This window comes from Mesocricetus auratus, unplaced genomic scaffold, assembly GCF_017639785.1.
Source record: "Mesocricetus auratus isolate SY011 unplaced genomic scaffold, BCM_Maur_2.0 Super-Scaffold_100025, whole genome shotgun sequence".
NCBI classification, from domain to species: domain Eukaryota; kingdom Metazoa; phylum Chordata; class Mammalia; order Rodentia; family Cricetidae; genus Mesocricetus; species Mesocricetus auratus.
This window is the reverse complement of record NW_024429206.1, coordinates 25,948,091-25,973,010: the sequence shown is the minus strand read 5'-3', so window position 1 is coordinate 25,973,010 and position 24,920 is coordinate 25,948,091. Positions and strand designations below refer to the sequence as shown.

General features: G+C 52.1%; 1 protein-coding gene across 4 annotated transcripts in view; it reads right to left on the bottom strand.

The window, feature by feature from the left end:
* Dtx2 (deltex E3 ubiquitin ligase 2) overlaps window positions 1-24,920 on the bottom strand; it is a 37,479-nt gene that overhangs the window by 2,338 nt on the left and 10,221 nt on the right. For 3 of the 4 annotated variants that reach the window (XM_040731363.1, XM_013120716.3, XM_005080374.4), the window contains 6 exons: window positions 20,146-20,488; window positions 18,092-18,728; window positions 8,997-9,100; window positions 3,770-3,907; window positions 1,744-1,817; window positions 1,084-1,242 (listed from right to left, as the gene is read on the bottom strand). In XM_040731363.1, the coding sequence (XP_040587297.1) occupies window positions 1,084-1,242; window positions 1,744-1,817; window positions 3,770-3,907; window positions 8,997-9,100; window positions 18,092-18,728; window positions 20,146-20,413 (1,380 nt within the window). In that variant the 5' untranslated portion in view covers window positions 20,414-20,488. The remainder of the gene's footprint in view (window positions 1-1,083; window positions 1,243-1,743; window positions 1,818-3,769; window positions 3,908-8,996; window positions 9,101-18,091; window positions 18,729-20,145; window positions 20,489-24,920) is intronic. The other variant, XM_040731364.1, reaches the window with a different exon arrangement.

The window sequence follows — 24,920 nt, the reverse complement described above, 5'->3', positions numbered from 1 at the left end:
ACAGCCTCTCCTCACAGAAACTGGACCTCAATGGTGTACTGTAGAGGCTAAGTGTTTACCACAAACCCGACTCTCATTCAAATGACGAGATCCCAGGAGACTGGCACATGGCAGGAAAATGAGGGTCACGTGTCCACTTAGCCACCTTCACAGACCTCCATTCACATGGCTGTCAGGAAGTGTACAAGGGACAGCAGGCCTCGACGACTGTGACTTGGTTCCCTCCCACCCTGACTAAACTCCTCCACAAGGGTAGGACTCTCCCTGTGAGAAGCGGCATGGAGCCTGCAGTCAGGAGTGGGATAGGACCCCAGCTGGAGTCTAAGTCTTTGTTTTCATCTAGTTAGTTATTTATGAATGTGTGTGTTTCCGGGTGAGCACAAGCATCTGAAAGGCAGAGGACAACTTCACATCCCTAAACCCTTTGGTTCTTTTTCTGGTTCTGGGAACCTAGGGCAGGTGTTCTACCACTGAGTCATACCCCAGCTCCTCACTGGGGGATTCTAGGCAGATGCTCTACCACTGAGCCACACCCCAGCCCCTGACTGGGGGATTCTAGGCAGGAGCTCTACCACTGAGTCACACCCCAGCCCCTCACTAGGGGATTCTAGGCAGGTGCTCTACCACTGAGCCACACCCCAGCCCCTCACTGGGGGATTCTAGGCAGGTGCTCTACCACTGAGCCACACCCCAGCCCCTCATTGGGGGATTCTAGGCAGGTGTTCTACCACTGAGCCACACCCCAGCCCCTGACTGGGGGATTCTAGGCAGGAGCTCTACCACTGAGCCACACCCCAGCCCCTGACTGGGGGATTCTAGGCAGGTGCTCTACCACTGTGCTATACTCCTGGCCTAGACCCTTACTGGTCTAATCAGGAGTGAGCCCGTGCTTTCAACCCCACAGCCCAGCTTCTTTCTGCCCTTCAGCATGCTACTGTACTAGCATGTCTTGGGCTACTTCTTTGTTTGGTTTTGTTGAGACAGGGTCTCTCTATATAGCCCAGGCTGAGCTAGAACTTATGCTTCTACTGCCTCAGCCTCCCAAGTACTGAGATTACGACAGGTCCCCAGCCCCGAGGGTACCTTGTTCCCATTGCAGTACATGGCCAGCAGGCACAGCAGGTGGAAAGTATGGCTGCACTTGGTGAGGCGTCCCACAGCCGTGGGCCCGAGGGCCCTGCTGTCAGTCACATCAGTGTACCCGGAAGCCACCGACAGTTTCTCCATGCAGATGATGCAGTCCTGTAGGGAAGGCACACAGCGCACACTTGCTAGCACACCCACCACAGCATTCACACGCCAGTCCTGGGCCACAGTGAGGCTGGGCAAGCGGGGGGCTCTGCTAAAGGGAATGCTAGGCCATCAACGTCAACCCAGGGACTGCTCCTTAACAGAGGACCACAGCGCCACCTCTCACCCGTGTCCTTGAAGGGCTGAGCAAACAACACAGGCCACAATGCAAAAAGAACCCAATGGTCTCACTAGAGACAGGAGTCAGAGAGGAAAGGGTTCCCTCACAAAGCTGGCCTGACAGAGCCAGTCAGTCATGCCTACCCCATGGGTCAGAGGGAAAGCATACTGCTCAGGACTGCAGCTTGGCCATGCAGTGAGAGTGAGCTCTGGCTACCTCATGTTGGTAATGTCTATCCAACCACGACAGGCTGGAGCCAACACCAGGCTCTGGGGCACAGTGTCACCTCCTCCAGGCCCTGAGGGCTGGGGTCCTCCTCCCAGGACACCTACCTCATCGGGGGTCACTCTCAGCTCCTCTGTGTACTTCCTGATCACGTGCTCCGGCTCGGGCTTAGGCGCCCCTTCTGGAAGAGAGCAAGATGTGAGTGCTGTCCTAGGCATGCAAGGTGGGGACAGACAGCAAGGATGAGGAGGGGCGGGCAGGCAGGCGGGCAGGCAGAAGTCCCAGCTGCGAGGAGCAAACGTTAGCAGGGCTGAGACAGGAAAGTTAGCTCGAAAGACAGGCAGCCTCCAGTGTGGACACAGGATGCTGACACCCGACCTAGGCCATCTGCTTGGGGGTAGGGCTGGTCCACGGAGGCAGAGAATCCGCAACAGAGCAGCACAGCCCCCAAGAAACCCCCTACAGGTGTCAAGGGCAGCTCGGAGAGCAAAGCACCCCCGCAGATCCTGGCGGTGCCTCCTGCCCGACTACCCGCACTCTTACACGGAGACGGGGACTTCTGAGTCTAGGGGTGAGGAGTGGGGGCAATGTGAGCATCTGTGTGCACTGAAAATGCTGTCACAACACATTACCCCCCCGCAGCCTGGGGCTGGAGGATCTTGGTCACAGGCCCACTGGGCTATGAAACCCAGCAACCCTGGAAGTGGCCGGCTGTGCACGAGTGTGTGAGGCTGAGGGGAACCCTGAACCAGGGACTACAAGTCTCCAAGTAGCAGAAGAGTCAGACAGAAGGGGCAGCAAAGTCTCAGAGTCTTAGCTAAGCCAGAGAGGGGGCAGAAAAGGGGCCAGAGAGAATAGCGCACCCTGAAGCAGCCACCCAGCTAGGGGTCCCACTGTCTAGCCTGAGATGACATTGTGCAGCCTTCAGCCCATGACCGTAAAGATTCATATCTGAGAACCGGACCACAGGACCCCTCCAGACCAGAGAGGCGGTGACAGCCACATGGAGAGGGCTTAGTGTAGAAGCTGGAGTCAGGGAACATGGGGCTTGATTTTAGTTCATGTACAGTGACCAAATCCTAACACCTCAGAGACCCAATTGTCACTGGTAGAAGTGCCAGCTGTTAGCTCCTGAACAATGTAGAAACCAGCAAAGGGTACCACACACACCCCACACATGCCCTAGCTCACCCAACATAAAGACACAGACACGCACACACGCACCTCACAATCCCTGCAAAGAACTCACACTCTGGTCACTGGCAAGAAGACCAAACAAAAGGACCAACAGTACTGTAGCTGCCACTAGGCAGGACTTCCTTAGATCAGGGGGCCTTTAAAAAAGCCCCGTCAGCCAGGCAAGGTGATCCAGCAGGACCGAAATTCCAAGCCAGCCTTGAGTGTACAGCTTGTCTCAAAAACAGAAGACAGGGAAGCTCTATGCTACGGCTACATAGACCAGTCTCCAGGTAACCTCAGGACCTCCCTCTGCCTCAGACCAGCTAGGCACCCTGCCGCCCGCTTGCCCACACAGCCTTCTATGGCTGAAAGGAGCTTTGGTTACTGGCATTTCTCAAAGCACTCGGGCCAACCACATCAATCCCATAAGAGTCACCTACACCCCAGCGGGCCAGAGGGACTGTCTGCCAAGCGTCAGTGTTTTTCACAAACAAACTAGGTGTGCTGAGAAGCTGCCAGCCTGCCCTGTCCACAAATCTGTAATACAAGTGTGAGCAGAGGGCTGGGACTTCTAGCTTAGCTGGGAGACCGCTTGCCTAGCACGCACGAAGCCATCCCTGCATGGGGTCCAAACCCAGCGCTGCGTGACCTGGTGCGTGCCTGCAACACCAATGCTTGGGAGGTGGCAGCAGGAGGAGCAGGGCTCAGAGTCAGTGAGGTTCCGGAAGAGACAGCAGCACCACGCCCAGCAGCCAGGCCGGCACTGAGGTTCCGTGTCCTCAGTGTCCTCAGCAACAAGCCCGTCACCCGACAACACCGAGCCACTTCTGCAGCAGACAAGGGCAGGGGGAAGAGGTGCAGAAGAAGCGGAGACGGGCCATGGAGGGCAAAGAGGAGAGCCCAGGCAGCAAGACTGGGAGGAAGCAGAGCTAGAGGGCGTGAACCGGGAACTACCTTTCACGGACAGTTTCCTCAGTCTCTTAACTGAGCTGTGACCTTTAGAGGCCGGACGGGAGGCAGGAGGGCCGGTGGGCCGGGGTGCGCGGCTAAGACACACAGGGAGTCCAATGGCTGACAGCACACTCGTCATGCCTGCACGGGTGCGAGATCAGACATGCAGAGGGGACAAACGTTAGAAGGAGGCATTCCACACTTGGTGTTCATGACCCTGCTGGGAGTGAAGTGGTGACATTGTGAGCGGCCATCAAGACTGGGAATCTCTTCAGGAGAGGGGATCTGTCACGGGGGAAGGTGCCAGAGCCTCCCCTGGCCAGACACCAGAGAACCTGAACCCAGGCTCCCTGAAGTCTACATAAGCCACTGCTGAGCCTGTGCCCACAGCATGCGGGGGTGGGGGGGGTGGAGGAGAGCGGGGGCAGAACGGCTCTGGGGTCTCTGCATGGCGTCTCCTCATGACAGGCGCAGGCAAGAGAGACAGCGATGTGGCGGCTGCAGCCAAGCTGTGGCGGCAGGGGCAGACCCAGGAGGGCAGGCTTCAAGGGCTGGGGTCTTCCCTCGACTCTGTGCTAAAGTCACTTGGCTTGTGATCATCTGGCCTCTGGTGAGATGCCGCCCACAGCCTCTCTGGACTGTGTGCATAATGATGGCGGTGGCATCTTGACAGGCTCTAGAGCCACCAGGAAACGGCTGAGCACATCTGAGAGTGTCTCCAGGTGACCTGGGTAAACTGAGGTGAAGAGCACTCTACTGTGGGCAACACTGTCCCCAAGGAAAAGGAGGAGGAAGCCAAGCACTCCTCTCTCTGGCTTCCAATGGGGATACTTCCCCACCATGTCCTCAAACTGCAAGACTCTCAGAGAAACCTGGTTCTTCCTTCCTCTCTCCCTCCCTCACCAGTTCTTCTGGTTTGTTATGTCACAGCAAGGAGAAAAGTAACTACCACACAGCTTCAGCGACACTGCTGAGGCGGAGCAGTGGTCCACAGGACTACTCCCACACTGAAGCCACTTCCTATTCTAGGGAAGAGGCCCCAACAGGCACTGGTGTTGACACCGCCCAGCCACAGGACTGCCCCACTCCTGGGGCCCACTTTTCAAGATGGACCCTCTTCTGCTGCTGTCCCTCCCCCACACTCCCTGATAACCCGATACTTCCTGCAGGTCCTCATCTCTGTCACACTGTCAACCCACACAGAAACACAAGTCCTCCGGGCTCTTAGTCTGGATGCCCCGGCTGCTTAGCCACCTCGACAGCCGCTTTCCGAGTTCTCTGCACAGGCCTCCAGGGCTGAGCGCAGCCCGTCCACGAGCCACCCCTTTCCAGGACAGCGAGAACTAGAAAGCACCACCTGTATCCGAGTTGTTGCAGAAGGGCTGAGGGGCAGCCAGGGCCACAGCTCTCGACTAGGCAATGAGCTGTCCTGGGGACAGAAGCAGAGGCCAGCAGCAGGGCGGCAGGCTGGGGACTGTGTGGTAGCCTCCCAATAGGAGGCACCAAGGCACACACAGGAGAGGCTTACTGGGTGAAGCCAACAGCATGGGCTGCCCCAAGGATAGCCCCATTCCAAGGATGATCCTGGGCTCAAATGCAGTCCCCACAGGAAATGGGGACCGTGTGACAGAGGGACAAGGAGGTGCAAGTTGCAGAAAGACGAAAGGCAAGAGGGATGGAGCAGCTTCCTTCAGAGAACCCCAGTACTTTGCAATGACCCACTGACTAGAACGTGGTCACCGCCAGCATCCCTCTTGGGTGTCGAGTTGACAGGTGGACGTGTGACCTGACAGGATGGGTGTGTCTGAGGAGTTTCAGATTAGGTGAGTAAGGAGGGAAGGCCCACTCTAACCATCTCATGGCTGCGGTCTTGGACTGAATAACAAGGAGACAGCCAGCTGAGCACCATCACTCGCCATCACCGTCATCTCTGACAGACTTCCCCTCAAGATGGACCGTAAGCCAAGATAAAGCCCTCCACACTTAGTCCAGCTGTCAGGTACTTAGCCCCATGACAAGGAAAGCAACTACACACCCCAGGCACTGAGGGTGATGGCCGTGTGTCATCGCCACCTCAGCCTCTCTCTGGGCTCCACTTCCCATCTCTGCAGCTAGCCGCCTGCCAGCCCGCAGGCTTGTTTTAGCTGGTGCCATTCCCTCAGCATGAGCACCACAGGGAAAGCGCTGCTGAGCCGCTATCGTCTGCCTTGCGGTGCTGGAGGTGTGGTGCGCGTCTGCAGAGGAGCAGAGACACCCCCTGAACACACTATCAGCCCCCAGAAACCAAGTCTCAGTATTCCTTCCCCGCCCAACACAATGCCCAGCCTTACAAGTCCAGTCACAAAACAACCTAAATCAGATGAAGGCACTTAGAAAGGAAGTGACCTCGGGCTGAGGCTGTGGCTCAGCCCACAGGGTGCTTGTCTAGCATGCAAGACAACCCGGGTTCCAACCTCAGTGCTCCATAAGGCGGCCATGGTGGTGCAGCCCTCTAACTCCAGCACTCAGGAGACGGAGGCAGGGAGATCAGGAACTCACGGTCATTCTCAGCCGCACAGTGAGTCTGAGGTTAACTCGGATTGCACAAGACTTTCAGTAGCAGAAGAGTCACATAAAGATGAACCGTGAGCACCCTTCATCTCTCTCTTGGTGACAGCGTATGTAAGGGCCAGGCGTTGCAGGATAACCCTCTGCACCTCATATGAGCTCTCCAGATGCTAAGCTGAAAGATTCTTCCTTACAAATGGTTGAAGCCAAACCTCCTCCTGCACCCCGCTTTACCTAGGTATGAGCCAGGCTGCACGTGACTTCCCTACCCTTCAAGCTCACATGGCCTAACCACCCAGTGCAGCTACAGGGACTCTCTACAAACACAAACTCAACTCCCCTGTGCCAGCCGTAAACGACCAAGAGTCATTGCTCTCGTCTGTCTTCCTTTAAATGTTTTTTTTTCAAGCATGGTGGTGAACGCCCTTAACAGCAGCACTCAGGAGGCATAAGCAGGTAGATCTCTGAGTTCAAGGCCCACCAGGGCTACACAGTGAGACTCTGTCTCAAAAATAAAAAATTTAAACAGATTTATTGTTGGTTATGGGTCTGTTTGTGTCTATGTTTGGGTGTGCACATGAGTGCCACTGTCTGCAGAGGTCGGAAGTGAGTGCTGGGTGCCTTGGCAATGGTTCGCAGCTGTGAGCTGCTTGGTGTATATGCTCAGGACCCAAACGTGTGCTTAAAAAAAGAAGAAAAAAGCATTTTCATTTATGTGTAAGTGTTTTGCCTGAATGCATGTCATGTAACATGTGTGTGCACCCGTGCCTGCAGAGGTCAAAAGAGGGCACTAGGTCCCTGATCTGCAGTTAGTCACCTGGGTGCACGGGAACCACGCCCAGGTCCTCTACAACAGTATCAAATGCTCTTTACTGCTGAGTCACCTCTCTAGCCTGCCTTCCTGTCACACACCGCACAAGTGACAAATGACTGACGTCGGTGGGTCCCCAACAAAGGTGTTATAAAGCGCCAGAACGCATGGCTACAGAGACCTTCCTGGACGCCAGAGGCACCTTTTCAGATCCCTCTGAGACGGCTCTCCTGAAATGGACAGCCACACATCTCTGGACTGCGCCACCTGTCCATGCCACAGCCATACCCCCTGTCCAACGCTCTTGCCAAACTCAGACGCTCGGGACACCAATGCATCACAAAGCAGCCAAGGGTGCACTGTGTCCTGGTACAAAGTTGGTATGAAAAGGGAGAAGGACTTGGAGCAGACAGAATTCAGGAGGCTGAGGCAAGAAGATCAATACTGAGATCCTATCTCAAAACAAAAACTGTAGTCCCAACTGCAGGAGGCTGAGGCATCAGGCTAAAGGAACCTTGTCTCAAACAAAACAAGCCCTCACTGGTGACGGCTGGGGATGGAGCTCAGCTGGGAGTGCTTGCTTAACATGTACAAAGCTGAGTTCCACCCCAGCACCACACAAACCAGGCACGGTGGCACACGACTGATTCTGTCACTTGAGGAGAGCACACAGGAGGATCAGTCTAAGGTCACCTGACACCAGCCTGGGCTACATGCATTTTGTCAGGTGGGAGGCTGGTTTGGTGGCTCAGCAGGAAAAGGTACTTCCAGCCAAGCCTGCCGACTTGAGTTTGATCCCTGAGACTCACAGGACAGAAAGGGGGAACTGACTCCTACAATCTGTTCTCTACCTCCATACATGCCCTCCGCCACTCCTCCTCACACAAAAAAATGTTCATTTTAAAAGGTTCTAAGAGCTGGGAAGATAGTACAGTTGGTTAAAAAAAAATTACTGTGCCAAGTTTGAGAAACTAAATTTGATGCCCAGAACCCATATACAAAAGCTAGGCCCAGGGGTATGCATTTGTAATCCTGTGGCGTTGGTGACAGGGACAGTCAGATTTGAGTCCCAGGCCAATGAGAGACTAACTCGACCTTAAAAATCAAGGTGAACCACACAGGGTAGTGGCTGGGCATACCTTTATTCCCAGCACTCGGGAGGCAGAGGCAGAGGCAGAAACAAAGGCAGGTGGATCTCTGTGAGTTTGAGGCCAGCGTGGTCTACAGAGCAAGTTCCAGGATATGGTCCAAAGATACACAGAGAAACCCTGTCTCGAAAAATAAAACAGCAACAACAAAAAGCAAGGGGAATGCAGCTGAAGAATGCCACCTGAAAAGCCCTCTGGCCCCCACACGCACTCACAAGACAAATCAGAAGACAAACTGCCAACACCCAGGGCTGGAGAGACCTCGGCTGTTAAAAACACTTGCTGCTCTCCATAAGGACTCAGGGTTGGTTCCCAGCACGCACAGAGCAGTCTCATTCCAGGGAATCCGATGTCCTCTCCTGCACTCATGTGGTGAACACATACATCCAGGCACATACATACACATGATAGTCGTAAAAACACACACAAGACCCAACCAAGGCCCAAAGGTCTCATGAGTTCCTTAAGGGCCCTGTAAGGAAGTGCTCTAGCTATAGCTCAAGTGGCTGCAAATGCTAGGAAAGTAAGCCCAGGCCTGACATCCCCTAGGGATGGAGAGGCTCCTAAACTTGCTCCCTGGGAGTATACCAATCACCCCAAAGAGGCGCTGATTCCCAAGGAGCCCCTTTGGATTTCCCTGAGGCCCCAGGGGATGCCAGGGCCTTCGCGCCAGCAGTCCCTCCCCCACTAAGCCCCATGGGCCAGAGTCTGCTGGGACACTTACCTGCAAGCGCCTGCTGGACCCTGCTGGGCTTTGGCATCTGCACGGGCACAGTGGCAGGGGCACTCCCTGGGCTGCTGGAGGAGGGCCCGCTGGGGAAGGAGGCACTTGGGGAGAGAAAAGAGCAAACTCAGTGGATGGTGTCATGCTGAGAGCCTGGCTGCAGCCCCGGAGGCTCTTTGGATGCACTTTCTCAGCAGCCTGTGGGTGGAGGCCTCGTGCTATTTCCTCAGGCAGTTCAGAAACTCTGAAGACGAGGTGTTCAACCAGGCCTCAAGTAGACTTTAAAAGAGACATTCTGTCACTTACATACGGTGTTCTAGTTAGAACTGAATCGTTCACTCATTCACACACACACACAGACCATTGAGGATAATGAGAAGGTTCAACACAGTTTGAGCTTTCTATCACTGAGCCTGGCCATTCTGAGTCCACTGCCCAAAACCCACAGGGTAGAAGCAGAGAACCAATTCCTGCAAACTGTTCTCTGACCTGCGTGTGAGCACACTAAATATATGCAAAAATTTTAAGGAAGGCTTTCAACTGGGCTTCGTGGCACTCACTTGTAATCCTAGCACTCAAGAGGCAGAGGTAGATCTGACAGGAATTTAAGGCCATCCTGGTCTGAGTTCAGAGGCAGCCAGGGGTCAGCTGAGGCTACATGGAGAAACTGTCTCAGCAGAACAACACAGAAACAAAAAACAAAGCAGGAAATCTCTAAGGGTACCTGACAGGCAGGCCACTTTAACAGGCAACAGAGCCCAACACCGCCAATAGTGGGAAATCAGTCCCACACACCATCAACCAGTTAGGTCCAACAGTACTCTGTGGAATTCCCATCAAAATGAATACTTAAAACAAAGCTTATGGATTTGCTATTTTTAGTAAGTGAGGGTACTGGGGGCAGAGTGCTGTCTTGGAAGGCCCTGGGTTCTATCCTTAGTATTGCAAAGTGAAATCCAAATAATTTTAAAAGGCTGCATATGAAGACATCCAGTGTTGACCTTTGGCTTCAACATGCACACACACATGTACACATATATAAGCACATGCATACACTACAAATGTGGGCTGAGTTGGCCTCAGTGACTATGACCAAAGTTATTCATCTGGGTCTCATTCCTCATGTTCAAATGGCAACAGGCAGGCCTGGTGGTACAGGCCTGTCAGCCCAGTTATTCTGAATAACATACTGAGACCCTGTTTCAAAGTAGAAAGAGGACTTGGGAAGCTGGTAAGATGGCAGCACTTGCTGGCAGGTCTAATGACCAGAGATCAAGCCCCTGGAACAGACATGCTGGAAAGAGAACTCACTCCTGAATGTTATCCTCTGACCTCCATGTGTACACGAATAAGCAGATACAAGTGCAAGTGCATGTGGGTGTGAAAAAAAGAGACTTGTGGACGTAGCTCAGTGGTGAGGCCCTGGATTCAATCCCTAACACAAAAACAAACGGAGCTGGACTGAGGGGAGGCTTCCTACAGGATCTAAAACAGAGCAGTTCTCCAGGCTGGCCTGAGAGATGAAAAGTTTTATTTGCTGGGCGGTGGTGGCGCACACCTTTAATCCCAGCACTCAGGAGGCAAAGGCAGGCAGATCTCTGTGAGTTCGAGTTCCAAGATAGCCAGGGCTACACAGAAAAACCCTGTCTTGAAAAACAAACCAAACGAAAAGTTTTATTTGAATTTCTTGAATGTCCTCTTCAAATAAGATAGTTTGGTGTGGTGGGGCTTCACAAAAAGACGGCTGGGTCGGGGCTGGAAGGATGGCCCCACAGATCATATGGTAACACCACATGCAAGCCATGGTTTGGGGCAGAGCTCTTCAAGAACAGCTGACCAAAGGCCTGAGTTCCTGCCAGCTCCTCCTTCCCACTCCTGGGGCCCTCCCGAACCTCCCATCAGCCCTGCCCATTCTGATGATGAAATGTGAATGAAGGTTACAAAACCTTCCATGTGGTCCCTCTCACACACGGGCTGCTCAGGGCCCAGCCAAGAACTTGGAAGGCACTCAGGCACAGAGGACAGGCACTAGCCGGCTCTTGTACAACCATGGGCATGGCAGCCACTGCCTCCAGGGTCTGCCCCAGAGACAGCCACAGATCACAGACGCTGGGAGGGTGGAAGCTACAGGCAGCTGGTGACCTCATCCAGCTGGGAAACCACACACCCAACTGGATCTGGACTGAGAGAAGAAGGCCTCCCACAGGGCCTAAGCCAGAGCAGTGCTCTCAGGCTGGCCTGAGTGACCAAAGAAGTTTTATTTGATGGGCAGTAGTGGCACATGCCTTTAATGCTAGCACTCAGCAGGTAGAGGCAGGAGGATCTCTGAGTTCAAGGCCAGCCTGGTCTACAGAGTAAGTTCCAAAATAGCCAGGACTACAGAGAGAAAGCCTGTCTCAAAAAACCAAATGAAAAGAAACAAAGTTTAATTGAAATTTCTTGAGTATCCTCTACAAATAAGCTAGCCTGCTGTGTAAGGGCTTCCTGTCCCCTCTGCTCTCAGTCCAAAACAGGCTGGGGTGAGGGCTGGAGAGGTGGCTCAGTGGTTAAGAGCAGTGGCTGCTCTTCCAGAGGTCCTGAGTTCAATTCCCAGCACCCACATGGTGGCTCACTACCATCTATAATAGCATCTGATTCCCTCTTTTGGTATGCTTGAAGATAAGAGTGCTCACATACATTAAAAAAGAAAAAGCCAGCCGGGCGTTGGTGGCGCACGCCTTTAATCCCAGCACTCGGGAGGCAGAGGCAGGTGGATCTCTGTGAGTTCGAGGCCAGCCTGGTCTACAAAGTGAGTTCCAGGACAGCCTCCAAAACAATACAGAGAAACCCTGTCTCGTAAAACCAAAAAAAAAAAAAAAAAAAAAAAAAAAAAAGAAGAAGAAGAAAAAGACGACAGCAGCTGGGTGCTCTGAGAAAGCCAAAAGAATTGGGTTGAAGCACTGACGTACCCAACTTGCTGTCGGCAGATGTGAGCTCCACCCTCCCCAAGCCTGTTTCTACCTTTTTGCCTTATTTTTTTTCCCTTTAGCTATGGAAATACGCAGCCCAAGTAGCTAAAGATGGCCCTAACCCCAACTCTGGAGTGTGGGAATTACAGGTGTGCACTACCACACCCCATTTACAGTGCTAGAGGTTAAACTCAGATCTTCTAGGCCCAACTCCGCTAATTATGCTACAGCCCCAGGTCATGTGACCCCAGGGTGTCCTCAAGCTAAGTGCTAGGGTTCAGGCACATACCACCTCGCTCCTGTCTGGGAAGTGGGTTATCTGCGATGTGGGTTACTCAGGTGCTCTGTAAGGGAGGGCACTCAGCAGATCTCTATGGCAGATAGATCACCCCAAGTTTGAGACCAGGGTAAGCTACATAGTAAATTCCAAGCCAGCCAGCAAGACCCTGTTTCAAAAGGCAAAATAAACAAAACACACCCTTCACCCCTGTCACCTCTCCAGAGAGCAATGAATCGACACCAGGAAGAGGAGAAAGGATTGCAAGAGCCAGGGGGCCAAGGCCATCACAAGAAAATCCACAGAATCAAATAGCCTGAGCTCATGGAGCTCACAGAGACTGAAGCAACAACCAGGGAGTCTGACCTAGACCCTCTGCATGTTACAGTAGTGTGGCTTGGTCTTCTTGTGGACTCCTAATAGTGGGAGGAGGGGCTGTCTCGACGCTTTTACTGGCTTCTGGGACCCTACTCCTACTGGTCGCCTTGCCCAGCCTTGACACACGAGGAAGTGCTTAGTCTTACTGCAACTTGATATGCCATGTTGTGTTGATGCTCAGGGGAGACCTGTCCTTTCCTAAATAGAAACAGAGAGTAGTAGATTGGGGGTGAGAACAAAGGAGGGGCTGGAAGGAGAGGAGGGTGGGAAAACTATGGCTGGGATGTAAAATAAATAAATTAAAAAAAGAATGCCAGAAAAATCAAAGTTTGACTCTACAACTGAGAGAGTGAGAGCGTGAGAGAGAGAGAGAGAGAGAGAGAGAGAGAGAGAGAGAGAGAGAGAGAGAGAGAGAGAATGCACGCGTATGTATGTGGGGGCACGTGGACATCATGAAGTCAGGCATCATCCTCAGCTGTTCTACCTTATTCATTCAGGGTCTCTCAAGCAAAGGCAGAATTCACCGATATGAGCTTGCCAGTCACCTTGCTCTGGGGATTTTATCTCCCCACTTTAAGGTTGGAATTCGAGGAGGTGCCATGCCCACCAGACACTTCTGTGACTTTCTGAACTCCCAACCTCACACTTAACCATGTGCTTTAATCACAGAGCCACCTCCCCACCCTGACTTTCAATATTCTATTTAACAGAACCTGACCCAAGGAGGCCGAAGCAGAAGGAAATCCAGTTGCCCCGACACACACTACAACAGGGCCCGAGGCTCAGCACACACGAGATGGACACACCAAGTCTCACTAATGGACTTGCATTTTATAGAGTGGAGGACAGAACCGACCCAAAGTCCAATACAAACATCTCAAGACACCCCACCCCCTGCCATGTCTTCCAGGAGCAGAAGACAGACAGCAGATTCCCAGGGCCTTCACTGAATCAAAATCTCCACAGCAGCATGGAGCAAAAGGAAAAACCAGGGGCCAAAGATGGCCGAAGATGGCTTAGCAGGGTAAACAGCCTAACCACCAAGCTTGAGGACCAGAGTTTGATGATGGGATCCATGTGGGGGAGGAGGGAACTGATTTCCACAACCTGACTTCCATGCCTGTGCGCTCTCTCCCCCCCCTCTCCCCTCTCCCCCCCCCCTCCCTACCTAAGTTTATAATCATGTGTGAGGCCACATTCATGGCTCTCCTCAGCTAGATGAAGCCTGTGGGGTACAGGTTGGACACACCCGGCTGTTTCAGAGCTGGCAGCCCTCATTACCACCCTTCATCAAAGGATAAGCAAGTTGCCCCGCCCTGCATTAGAGACGGCCGAGAGTGTGGCACATTCTGTAGTTTTCCAGCACCCTCATAAGAGCATGTGTTGCTGCTTACTGGGATAAAACTTGGGTTACAAGGAGAGCGCCGTTACAAATGGCATGGCTTTGTCTGGAACGCATGTTCCCAGGGGGCACAGCCAGTGTCACCTAGACTGAGCAAAAAGGGACGGGAAACCACACCTGTTTTAAAAACAAAAAACAAACAAAAAAAGGGTGTGAGTTTCCACAAAAGCCTGGGACATTACTCGCACGCAGTAAGGGTGCTGCTAACTGTTACCACAGCTCCTGGAGAGAAAAAGGAGGCAAATGTTTGCATTTCCCAGTGCCAGCTGGGGAAGAGATGGGGGGGGGTTAAGTCAAGCCCCATGGCTCTACAATCCACCGGAGCAGAGTGCCTGAGGCAGGCCACAGAATAAACCAGACATGGCAGGCTGGAGACATGGCACCAAGCCTGAGGATCTGAGTACAATCCCCAGGATCTACTTGGTGAAAGGAGAACCTACTCCAACAGGTTGTTCTCTGACCTCCAGAGGCAAACACCAACCCTCCCACATAGACAAAATACATACATGTGGTTTTTTAATTTACAGAGATATGAGTAAACGCTTGCTTGTTCAGACTAGACAGGTCCCTGTAAGTGAAAGGACACCCCTCCCAGCTCCTGAAAAGCCTGAGGAGACCCAGATGCACAGTGACTTATGCCGAGGCAGCCAGCTTGCTCTGAGGCTGCCCAACCAACACAGCAGGCTGGCCCAGTTCCTTCTGGCTCCTGTCACCCGGCAAGTAGCAACAGGCAAGGCTTGTCCAGTGGCAACAAGCTGGCCCAGTGACCTCCTAGCCTGCCAGAGTCGTAGCAGTGTCTGCAGGCCTGCCAATGGGAAGAAGAGACCCCAACCAGCAGGCACTCCATGCCAGGAGGAACGGTCCAAGACTTGCTAAGTCTGACTCATTCCGAGTCCCCATTACAGTTCTGCGTAGTGTGCCTCAGCAGGGCCTGGAGGCTCACACCTATGATGCGAGCTGAAGGAGTCAGAATATGAGGACAGCCTGGTTCCACAGTAAATTCTAGGCCAGGCTAGGCTAAAGAGTGAGATTCTGCTTGGGAGGAGGAGTGAAGGAGCAGGGAGGATGGGGAGAAGAGTGGAAGGAGGGAGAGGAAGTGGAGAGGAGAGGAAGACAGGAAAGAGGATGATCTCCCCCAAAATAACTTTCCACCAAGCGGAAACTCTGCTTCAGCACTCTAGCTGGTCACAGAATCTTCTTCCCTCAAAGACCAAGCCCACACACTAAGGGTGGGTGACATGTGAGAGGACACCTCCTGGAGCCCTGAAAGTTCATGTCCATACAAGAGCCTACCCAGGCCTCAGTGATACCTGTCTGGACTCCCAATCCCTAGAGGAGACACACTGACCCAACTAACTCTACAGAGAGATGCTCTGGAAGCTCCTTGGTCTAGCAGACCCCTGCCTCCCTGCACATTCAGGACAGTTTCAATGTCTCTCTGTGTGCCCCGCACCCGGCAGGCACCCAGGCACCACGGTGGGTGCTACACTATTGAGCCACACGTCCAGCCCCTCACTGGGGATTCCAGGCAGTTGCTCTACCTCTGATCCTTGCTCCAAGCATGGAGGACTCTAGTGAGCATTCTCGCGCTAAGCCACACCTGCAGGCCTGCATCTGTAGGCTCCAGGCAAACATCCCTGATGTCCACCCTACCCACGTCACAACCATGAAGAAAAAAAGCTTCAGGCAGCCCACATTTGTTTAAGTGGGTTTTAGAGAACACTGCTAGCTTTCATAAGATACCTGTGTGCACCAGACACTTTCCTCCCCTAGGTGGAGGTTCTGGGGATGGCAGAGTGATTGCCTAACACACAGGAGGAGGAAGAATTCCAGGCCAGGGAGACTTTCGAAAAGCAAAATAGAATAAAGAAAAACATAAAACCAGTGAGATGGTTCCGTGAGTAAAGGAGACGGCCACCAAGCCTGACGCCGAGTTCAACCCCAGATAACCAACTCATACAAGTTTTCCTCTGACTCCAAACATGCCCTGCGGTGCCTGCACCCACCCAAAGAAAAGGTAATAACACAATCTTTAAAAATACCAGCTGGCTTGGGGGCTGGAGAAAACTGCTCAGCAGTTAAAAGCACTGGCTGCTCTTCCAGAAGACGCAGGTTCAATCCCAAACACCCATGCAGTGGTTCACAGCTATGTTACCCCAGTTCTAAGGGCCCTGACATCATCTTCCAGCACCAGCCATGCACGTGCTCAGACATACGTGCAGGCAAAGTCCCAACACTCATGAAGACAAAACCACCAACCCACACAAAACTCCACAGGTTTCACATGAGGGCGGGGTCTAGAACCCCAGCATCTGCAAGACTGAATCCTAGGCCTGGGATCCAACGCCAGCACCACAAACAGATGGAACTAAAAACACCACCTGGTTTGGTCAGGCCTCTGATGGTGCCATCTTTCTCAGGAACTATATCCCATGTCCTCCACCTTTCCACTCCCCTGGGCTCCTCAGAACTAAAGTGTGGGCTCAGAGTTACATGTGCTATTTCCGTTACCATATTTGCACTGCCTGGCACCTGGCAGAAGTCAGCCAGTACTCATTTATTCAAAATGTCCTCAGCTGGGCACTGGTGGCACACGCCTTTAGTCCCAGCAGGGTCAGGCGGATCTCTGTGAGTTCGAGGCCAGCCTGGTCTAGACCAGGTTCCAGGACAGCCAGGGCTACACAGAAAAAACCTGTCTTGAAATAACAAAAAAAAGGAAAGCAAACAGAATGTCAGAGTTTCCTCAAGGAGCAGAGCCCCTCAGGCAATAGGCAAGCCCTGGCAGAGGCCGACTGTGCCTCCCTCGCCTTCCTGAGAAAGGAGGCACTGCTGAGAAGTGGGCCATGGCTGTAATTCAACACAGGCTGGGGCAGGAAGCTTGTTGAAAGTTCAAGGACAGTTCCAGCTACACAGTGAGTTCTGGGTCAGCCTGGGCTACAGAATGAGTCTGTTTTAAAAAGCAAAACAAGGGGCTGGAGAGATGGCTCAGTGGTTAAGGGTTAAGGCTGTTCTTTCAGAGGACCTGGGTTCAATCCCCAGCACCCACATGGCAGCTCACAGCTGTCTTTAGCTCCAGTTCCAGGGAATCTGATACCTTCACAACAATGCACATAAAATAAAGTTAAATAAATTATTTAAAAAAAACAAAAAAAAAAAAACAAGGCCGGGCAGTGGTGGCGCACGCCTTTAATCCCAGCACTCGGGAGGCAGAGGCAGGGGATCTCTATGAGTTTGAGGCCAGCCTGGTCTACAGAGAGAGTTCCAGGACAGCCTCCAAAACAATACAGAGAAACCCTGTCTCGAAAAACAAAACAAAACAAACAAACAAAAAAACAAAAAACAAAAAAAGGCAAAGCAAGAGTGGAGGCTCTGTCCCAGGCATCAGCCTGGGAATCCAGCATGGGACTGATCAAGACCCCCTGAATGTGGGTGTCAGTGAGGAGGCCTAGGTAATCTATTGAGCCTTGGGCAGCAGATCAGTACCCATCCCGAGTATACACAGGGACTTTGGACTCCCATAGAACAATGTGAGGTGCACTCTCACCCTGAACTCTTGGGGAAGGGTCTAGGCCCTGCCCTATATGAAATGACAGACTATGCACACCCCCATGGAGGGCCTCACCCTCCCTGGGGGAATGAGGGGATAACGGGGGGGGCACGGGAGGAGGGGAGGGAAAGGGAGAGGGACCTCGTACTGACTTGTGAAGCAGCCTCGTTTCTTATCTAAATTTAAACTGGAAAATAAAAAGAGCGGAGGCTCCGGTTAACTGTTTACCTGGCATACACAAAGCCTTGGGTTTGATTCACTAACACTCGAGAGATGGAGACAGAAGGATCAGAAGTTCCAGATCATCCTCAGCTACACAAGGAACTCTGAGGCCAACCTGAGCTACACGAGACCCTGTCATTTAAATTAAAGAAATAAAGAAAAGATTGCTGCCAGGACCAACGATCAGCATGCCATGGCTTGGTAGCTCTGTGGGATGCCACACTGGAGGACCAAGGAGGCTCAGCACATGTGGCACTTGCAAGAGACACTACTCCGGGACGAGCAGGCATGTGGAGCAAGGCTTTTCCCACGGTGAGGTACCTGGCTGCGCTGGAGGTGGACGGTCCTGAGGGCAGGAGCTGTGGCCCCAGACGGGAGAGGCTGGAGTGGAACAAGGGCTGCCTGCCCGGGACGGCAGGTGTTGCGCCCCAGGGGTTGGTGGTATTCAGCCTAGGTGCAGACCTGGCCCCAGACAGTGAGGGCTTATTGTATGGGGCAAAGGCCTGGTGGGCCCCAAAGACAGTGGCGGTCCGGTGGGGTGCTTGGGGGGCAGGATACGCGGGCAGGTTAGTCATGGAGTGGCGGTAGCGACCCGACACAGGGCCAGTTCCGCTACCATGGAGGCACTGTTGGCAAGAACAGACGAGTCCCGTGTGGCCTGGGGGAGCGATGACTGAAGTCACTGGGTAACCCGGCCCCACCTGGCGTCGCACATTCCGGCAGAAGCTGGACGTCTTGTTGGTTTGCGTTAGGCTGGCATAGTTGACAGTGTAGTTGTAGCCCAGTGGGGCCAAGTCCACGACCTGGATGCCCCGGGTTACTTGCTGTTCCAGATAGTCACAGACACTAGCTTCATAGGCTATCCAGCATCTGTCATCACCCTGCCACTCCCAGACGATGCCCTGGCCTGGGGCAGAATTCTGTGAGAACAGGTGCCTGCGCACAGACCTCATGGTGCCTGCGGGAGGGAAAAAAGCATCAGGACCCATAATGAAAATCCTCCGCCACTCCATACACTGACACTGCAGGTATGCACTAGCACACCCGCCTTCCGGTGGGCATGTGTGTACATCCATGTGTGCATACGTCTGTGGTGTGCATGTATGTGTGTGCATCTGTCTGTGGTATGTCCAAGGAGTCGATATATGTTGTGTGCTTCTGTGTTTTTGTACGGATGACTGTGTCTAAGTATCTATATCTTCATGTGTGTGTCTGTGGTGTGCCCATGCTGTATCTGTGTATCTGCACCTGTGTCTGTGTATGTACATTCATATATGTGTGTATGTCTGGATATCTGTGTGTGCATGTGTCTATGGTGTATATGTACATCTGTCTATAATAAGTGTGTCCATGGTGTGTATGTATCATGTTTGATTATGTTTGTGTCTGTATTTATGTATCTGTACATGTCTGCATATGCACTTATTGTGTGCATGTGTCTGTGGTATACATGTGGTTAATGTCTGCTATCATATGTCTCTGTGTGTGTGTACATGTCTGTGTTACTGAAGATGAACTCCAGGAACCTCACATATTCTAGGTATGTGTTCTACCACTAAGCTACATCCCCAGCCTCAATTCTTTCCCCTTAATAACAACATCATCACTGTAGGTCTATGACTCAGGGACTGGCAGACTCTATTCTGTCCAGATTTCACTGTAGGATATAGAAGCTCACAAGGTCAAGGGCACCAGAAGACCAACTCACAGAGCAAGAGCTCGCCCTCTATGGCAAAAGAGGCTATCAGCATACTTGTCAAACATGACTCCCACTCAATAAGGCTTTTATTTTTTTTCCTTCCCTTAAGACAGTTTAGTCCCAAAGGCTTTAAATCCTCCATCTGCAGCCTCCCAAGTACTGGAATTACAGGCAAGTGTCACAAGACTCTCTCAACTACCATGGTATCCTAAATTCATGTTAGCCAGTCTGCTAAAGGAAGGAGGAGCCAGGAGAGCTTTTTCATGAGCTCCCAACACATCTGCCACTACCACGAGGGCCATTTCTTCCAGGGTTCTTTTGAGAAGAGATTTCCTGTACCCCAGCCTGACCTAGAACTCACTATACAGTCAAAGATGACCTTGAACTCCTGACCTTCCGGCCTCCACCTCCAGAATGCTACAATTACAAGCGTATACATAATATTGGATCTATGCAGTGCTGGGGCTAGAACCCAAAGCTTCTTGCATGCTAGGTAAGCACTCTGCCAACTGAGCTAATCCTCAGCCCTGGAAGTTATCAATTATAGCACCCTCCTATCAGATGCACTCATGTCAAGAGTAGGGATGAAATGTACGTCAGTCACAACCATAACCTAGAACCTAGTATGGTACCCAGTCCAAAGCCAAGCACTGCGCTAGAGGCAGAAGGGTCTTACCAGTATCCTGGCGGAACTGAGTCCAGCTGGGAAGGTCAATGATGTAAGGGGCCAGTGCAGGGTCAGCCTGGCCTAAGGGGATGCTGTGGGCCAGGCTACCCAGTCCAAAGCGCTGGCCCTTCTGCTGGACAAACTGCTGCTCAATGAAGGAGCAGACAGTCGCACTGTAGGGATGCCAAGTGCCAAGCTCATCCTGCCATTCCCACACAGCCACCACCGCAGGGCTAGCGTACACCTGCGGCAGGGACGAGCTTGGGGCCATGGCCATCTTCTGCTTTCCCTGAAGACTTCACACCACTCTGGGTTGCAGGCTCAGGTTCATTGCCCAGTACCTCCAGGGGACCTGGGAACAAGACACAGCAGTTACTCACACACATGGGGAGCCCTGCCGAGCTAAAGATAAGCAGCTTTTCTGAATCACCCTCAGAGTGCCACGAGCTAACTCTTGATCCCCACCTCTGCTCTAGCAGACAGAAAATTAAGACATGCCTGCTGTTTACTCCCGCTTTATTTAGCAAACATTCCAGAATAGGGGCACAGTGAAAAAGGGGTGCTGGTCACTACTCATTCATTTCCTCCTTCCTTCCTTCCTTCAAATGCGGGGATGAAATATAAGACTTGCATATGCCACATTATCTCAGCTCCTCTCTGTCTCCTTCTGAGCCACACCCCGGCCACTAATGGGGGGTTCTCAGCAGATGCTCTACAGCTGAACCATACCCCTGGGACTCAGTGTATTTGTGAATCACCCCAAATCTTTGTGAAGGCCACGATGACCCTGTGCATTTGTGTAAGAGCCCTCGAGTTCCCAATCCCGGCCTTGTTTGTGAAATTGAGTAACAGCTGCTACATTATCCTCTCAGATGTTCTGAGGCTCAGGAACAAGGACTCCATGACATCCAGGGGCAGTAGCTTAGGTGGGACTTAAACATTGGTAATGAGTCAATGGATAGGAACAGTTTGCTGTACAAATTAAGGACCCAAGTTTAAACCCACAGAACCACAGAAAAGCTGGGCATGCTACCTGTATCTGTAACCCCAATTATGGACCAGCCTGACCAAAATGGCAAGTTTCAGTCTCAGCAAGAAGCCCTGTCTCATAAGGTAGAAAATAACAGAAGACATCCCAAGTCCTTCTCTGATCTCTGTATGTACACACACACAGGCCTATGCACACACATGCATGTACATACCACACAAAACCAATACCAAAACAAAACAAATAGCTAAGGACTATCACTTCGTAACCCTAGATACGAAACTAAAGTGTCCCTTGGCTGTCTGCCCAGAACCTCACTGCACCTGTGCCTTGTGCAGCAGCTAACTGGCTTCTGTTTACCCTAAGGACACTCTGCTCCTCTTTCCGCTTCAACTTCTCCTGAGAACTCACATCCTTCATGATCAACCTGTGTGACTCAGGGGGCGGGGCTCTGTGGTAGACTGCCTGCCTAGAATCCCCCAGTGTCACAGGAGCTCATGACCCCGCACACCCTCCCCAACCAACCAGAACTCTACTGAGCAGGAACACACACAGACACAATCCTGGCCGTGTCTTCCTACCCCACCAGATGACAGCAGCCCAATGCCCTATTCACAGCTGCAGTCATTCCATAGGGCTAGCACAGAACACAGCTGGAGACAGTAGGCGGTGATGTCATGAAGTGCCGCACACCTCTGTGTCCTCACTCCTGCACCAGCTCTTGGACCCTGAACTGACGGTGTCTCCCGAGTCTCTGGATTCCTACAACCAGCTCCCTGAGCTCATGCCAAATTCCTTCCTGGTTTCACAGGTGGGGACGTGAGACTTGCTCGGTCATATGGCTACAGACACTGGACCTTTTAGATTTGCTACCCTTCAAAGCTTCTAGAGGGCCAAGGCCATGGTCCTAGAAGGGAAAAACAAAGAGGCACAGGCTCTGCCGTCTCTAGGATCCTCACTCTCTGCCTGCTTTCATTTAGAACACAGGGACGTTAACATCTATGCTAAGTCGTCAGGCGATGGTGGTGCATGCCTTTAATCCCAGCACTCGGGAGGCAGAGGCAGGCGGATCTCTGTGAGTTCCAGGCCAGCCTGGTCTACAGAGCGAGTTCCAGGACAGCCTCCAAAACAACAGAGAAACCCTGTCTCGAAAAAAAACAACAACAACAACAAAAAACATGCTAAGTGATTTTCACAGGAACTAAGCCAGCCAGTATAGCACACCCCCTACCCCACCCCCAGTCATGCCTGTAAAAGCCAGCACTATGGAGACTGAGGCAGGAAGAATGCAAGTTTGAGGCTAGCCTGGGTTTTTTTAAGGGCTGACAAGCCGGCTCAGTGGGTGAAGTGTTTGCAATGCAAACAGGAGGACCTCGGTTCAGATACTGAGAATCCATGCAAAATAGTGTGCCTATGACCCAGACTGCGGGGCCCTACCAGGCAGAGTCAGCTTTGCTGGCCAGCCAGTCTAGCTGAAACGAGAGAGGTGAGCTCCAGCTTCAGTGAGAGACACCGCCTCAAAAACTAAGGTGCGCAAAAAAGGGCCGGCCTTTAATTCCAGCACTCAGGAGGCAGAGGCAGGAGGATCTCTGTGAGTTTGAGACCAGGATGGTCTACAGAGTGAGTTTACAGAGAACCCTGTCTTGAAAAAACAAAAACAAACTAAGGTGGAGGAAAGGACTAAAACACCTTGACATCAATTTCTGGTCTCCATATATACACTCACCGGAGAGTATACCTGACACACAACACACACACAATACACAAGCACAGAAAAAAAATTAACGCTGGGTGTAGTGGAACACAGGAGAGATAGAAATTCATCACCAGCCTGGGTGACATGACAGGATGCTTCCAAAACTGAAACAAAGGAAAACTTAACTTCTCAAGTACCATGTAGCACTAGCCTCAGGGCAGACTGGCAGCCACAGGGTTGCCCTTTCTTTCTGCTTACTCACCTGCACACCCTTCAGGTAGCAAGGGAAGGGAGAGCGCAGTCGGCAAACACAGGCAGTGGATCAGCCCTGGGAGGACATGAGCGGAATTGCGGGTGCCAGACTGCCACCCGCAGGCAAAGCCTCCAACAAAGGTCCAGACACTGCCTGAGGATGAAACCTGGAGCGCTTTGGGCAAGACTGGCTCAGCTCGGGATGTACAATTAAAAGTGAGTGCCTATAACTTAGCCTGGGCATAAACCAGAGGTTGATTTCAGAGCCCATGACTCCCAGGATGTCACTCATGGCTTAGGCAGTCAGGGCCTACAGCATCATGGGCTCACAGGCACGTTCCAACATTCTGTCCATCCCCAGACAAGCCAACTCACAGGCCTCTGCACAGCAGGCAGGGGGCAGTCAGCGATGCTGGCCCCAGCTCTCCATGAAGGTGCAAGGTCACAGTAGGTCCTGGGTCCACCACCACCTCCATGGTTGGCCTAGTCCCCCACATAACAAGGTTACCACCTTTGGGGCCTCAGACCCAGCCACACACAGTTGACTCTAGCGAGTTCCAGAAAATTCCAAGCCTTTCCCAGCCTTTAGCCCTTGATTCTGCTGGTGTCTCACTAAGGAAGCATGCAAATCTTTCCAGACTCCATTGTGCCTTCCTCCTGGGCCCTCTGGCCCACACTGTCACGAGGGCAGTGACTCCACCCGCCTGTCCCCTTTAGCACAGAGGTCACAATCATCCCAGCAGACCTGCATGTCCTACTGACTCCAATAGGGGAAAATAGAATTTCAAATGCCCCTCAACAGAGGACCAGAAACCCCAGGACTACTGAGGGAAGAGACGGCTGAACAGATAGATAATTGCCATAACCCTGGCAGTCCTGGGATCTACATGACAGAAGGGGACTCCTGCAAGTTGTCCTGTGCTCTCCACCCACAAGCTGTCTGTCTGTCTGTCTGTCTGTCTGTCTGTCTCTCTCTCTCTCTCTCACACACACACACACACACACACACACACACTTCTGAATGGCCCTCCAGCTTGCTGCTGGCTCCCTGCATCATGCACTTTGCAGCCCTGGTCAACGTGCCCATTCTTTACCAGTCCCAGCAAGCAACAAGCTGCACTTCAAAACCTAATTTGTCTCAGCACCTAATGGTGGGGCTATTCTTAATTATGGAAATTACACTAATTGACTGTGGGAAAAAGCCTCAATTTCTTTAGAAACAGTATAAGCACCCCACAATATGGAAAGTTCTTTTAATACTAGGAATGGCACCCTAGGTTTCCACTGAACCATGTACCAACGGACCAAATATGGTTTTGGGTTTTTTGTTTTTGTTTCTTTTGTTTTGGGGGAGGAGGGCAGTTGAGACAGGGACTAGCCTTATAGCCCAAACTGACCCGGGACAAACAATTCTCTTGCTTTAGCCTCCAAGTGATGTTATAGGCATGAGCCACGATGTCCAGCTCTTTTACGATCTTTATCACTTGTTTTTAATTGTGTGCCACGATGAGTTCAGGTGCCCACAGAGGCTTTAGACACCCTTGGAGCTGGAATAACAGGTATCTATGAGCTGGGCTAGGAACCGGATCCTCTGGAAAAGCAGCAAGCACTCACCAGCTGAACCATCTCTCTAGCCCTTTTTTATGTTTTTTGAGACAGGATTTCTCTGTGTATCTTTGGGGGCTCTCCTGGAACTCACTTTGTAGACCAAGCTGGCCTCGAACTCAAAGATCCACATGCCTCTGCTTCTGGAGTGCTTCGATTAAAGAAATCCTGTCTTGAACCGCCCACCCCAAAAAAGAATGGAGTATTTTTCAAATTAAGAGCTGTGAATTTCCAGTGGTACAG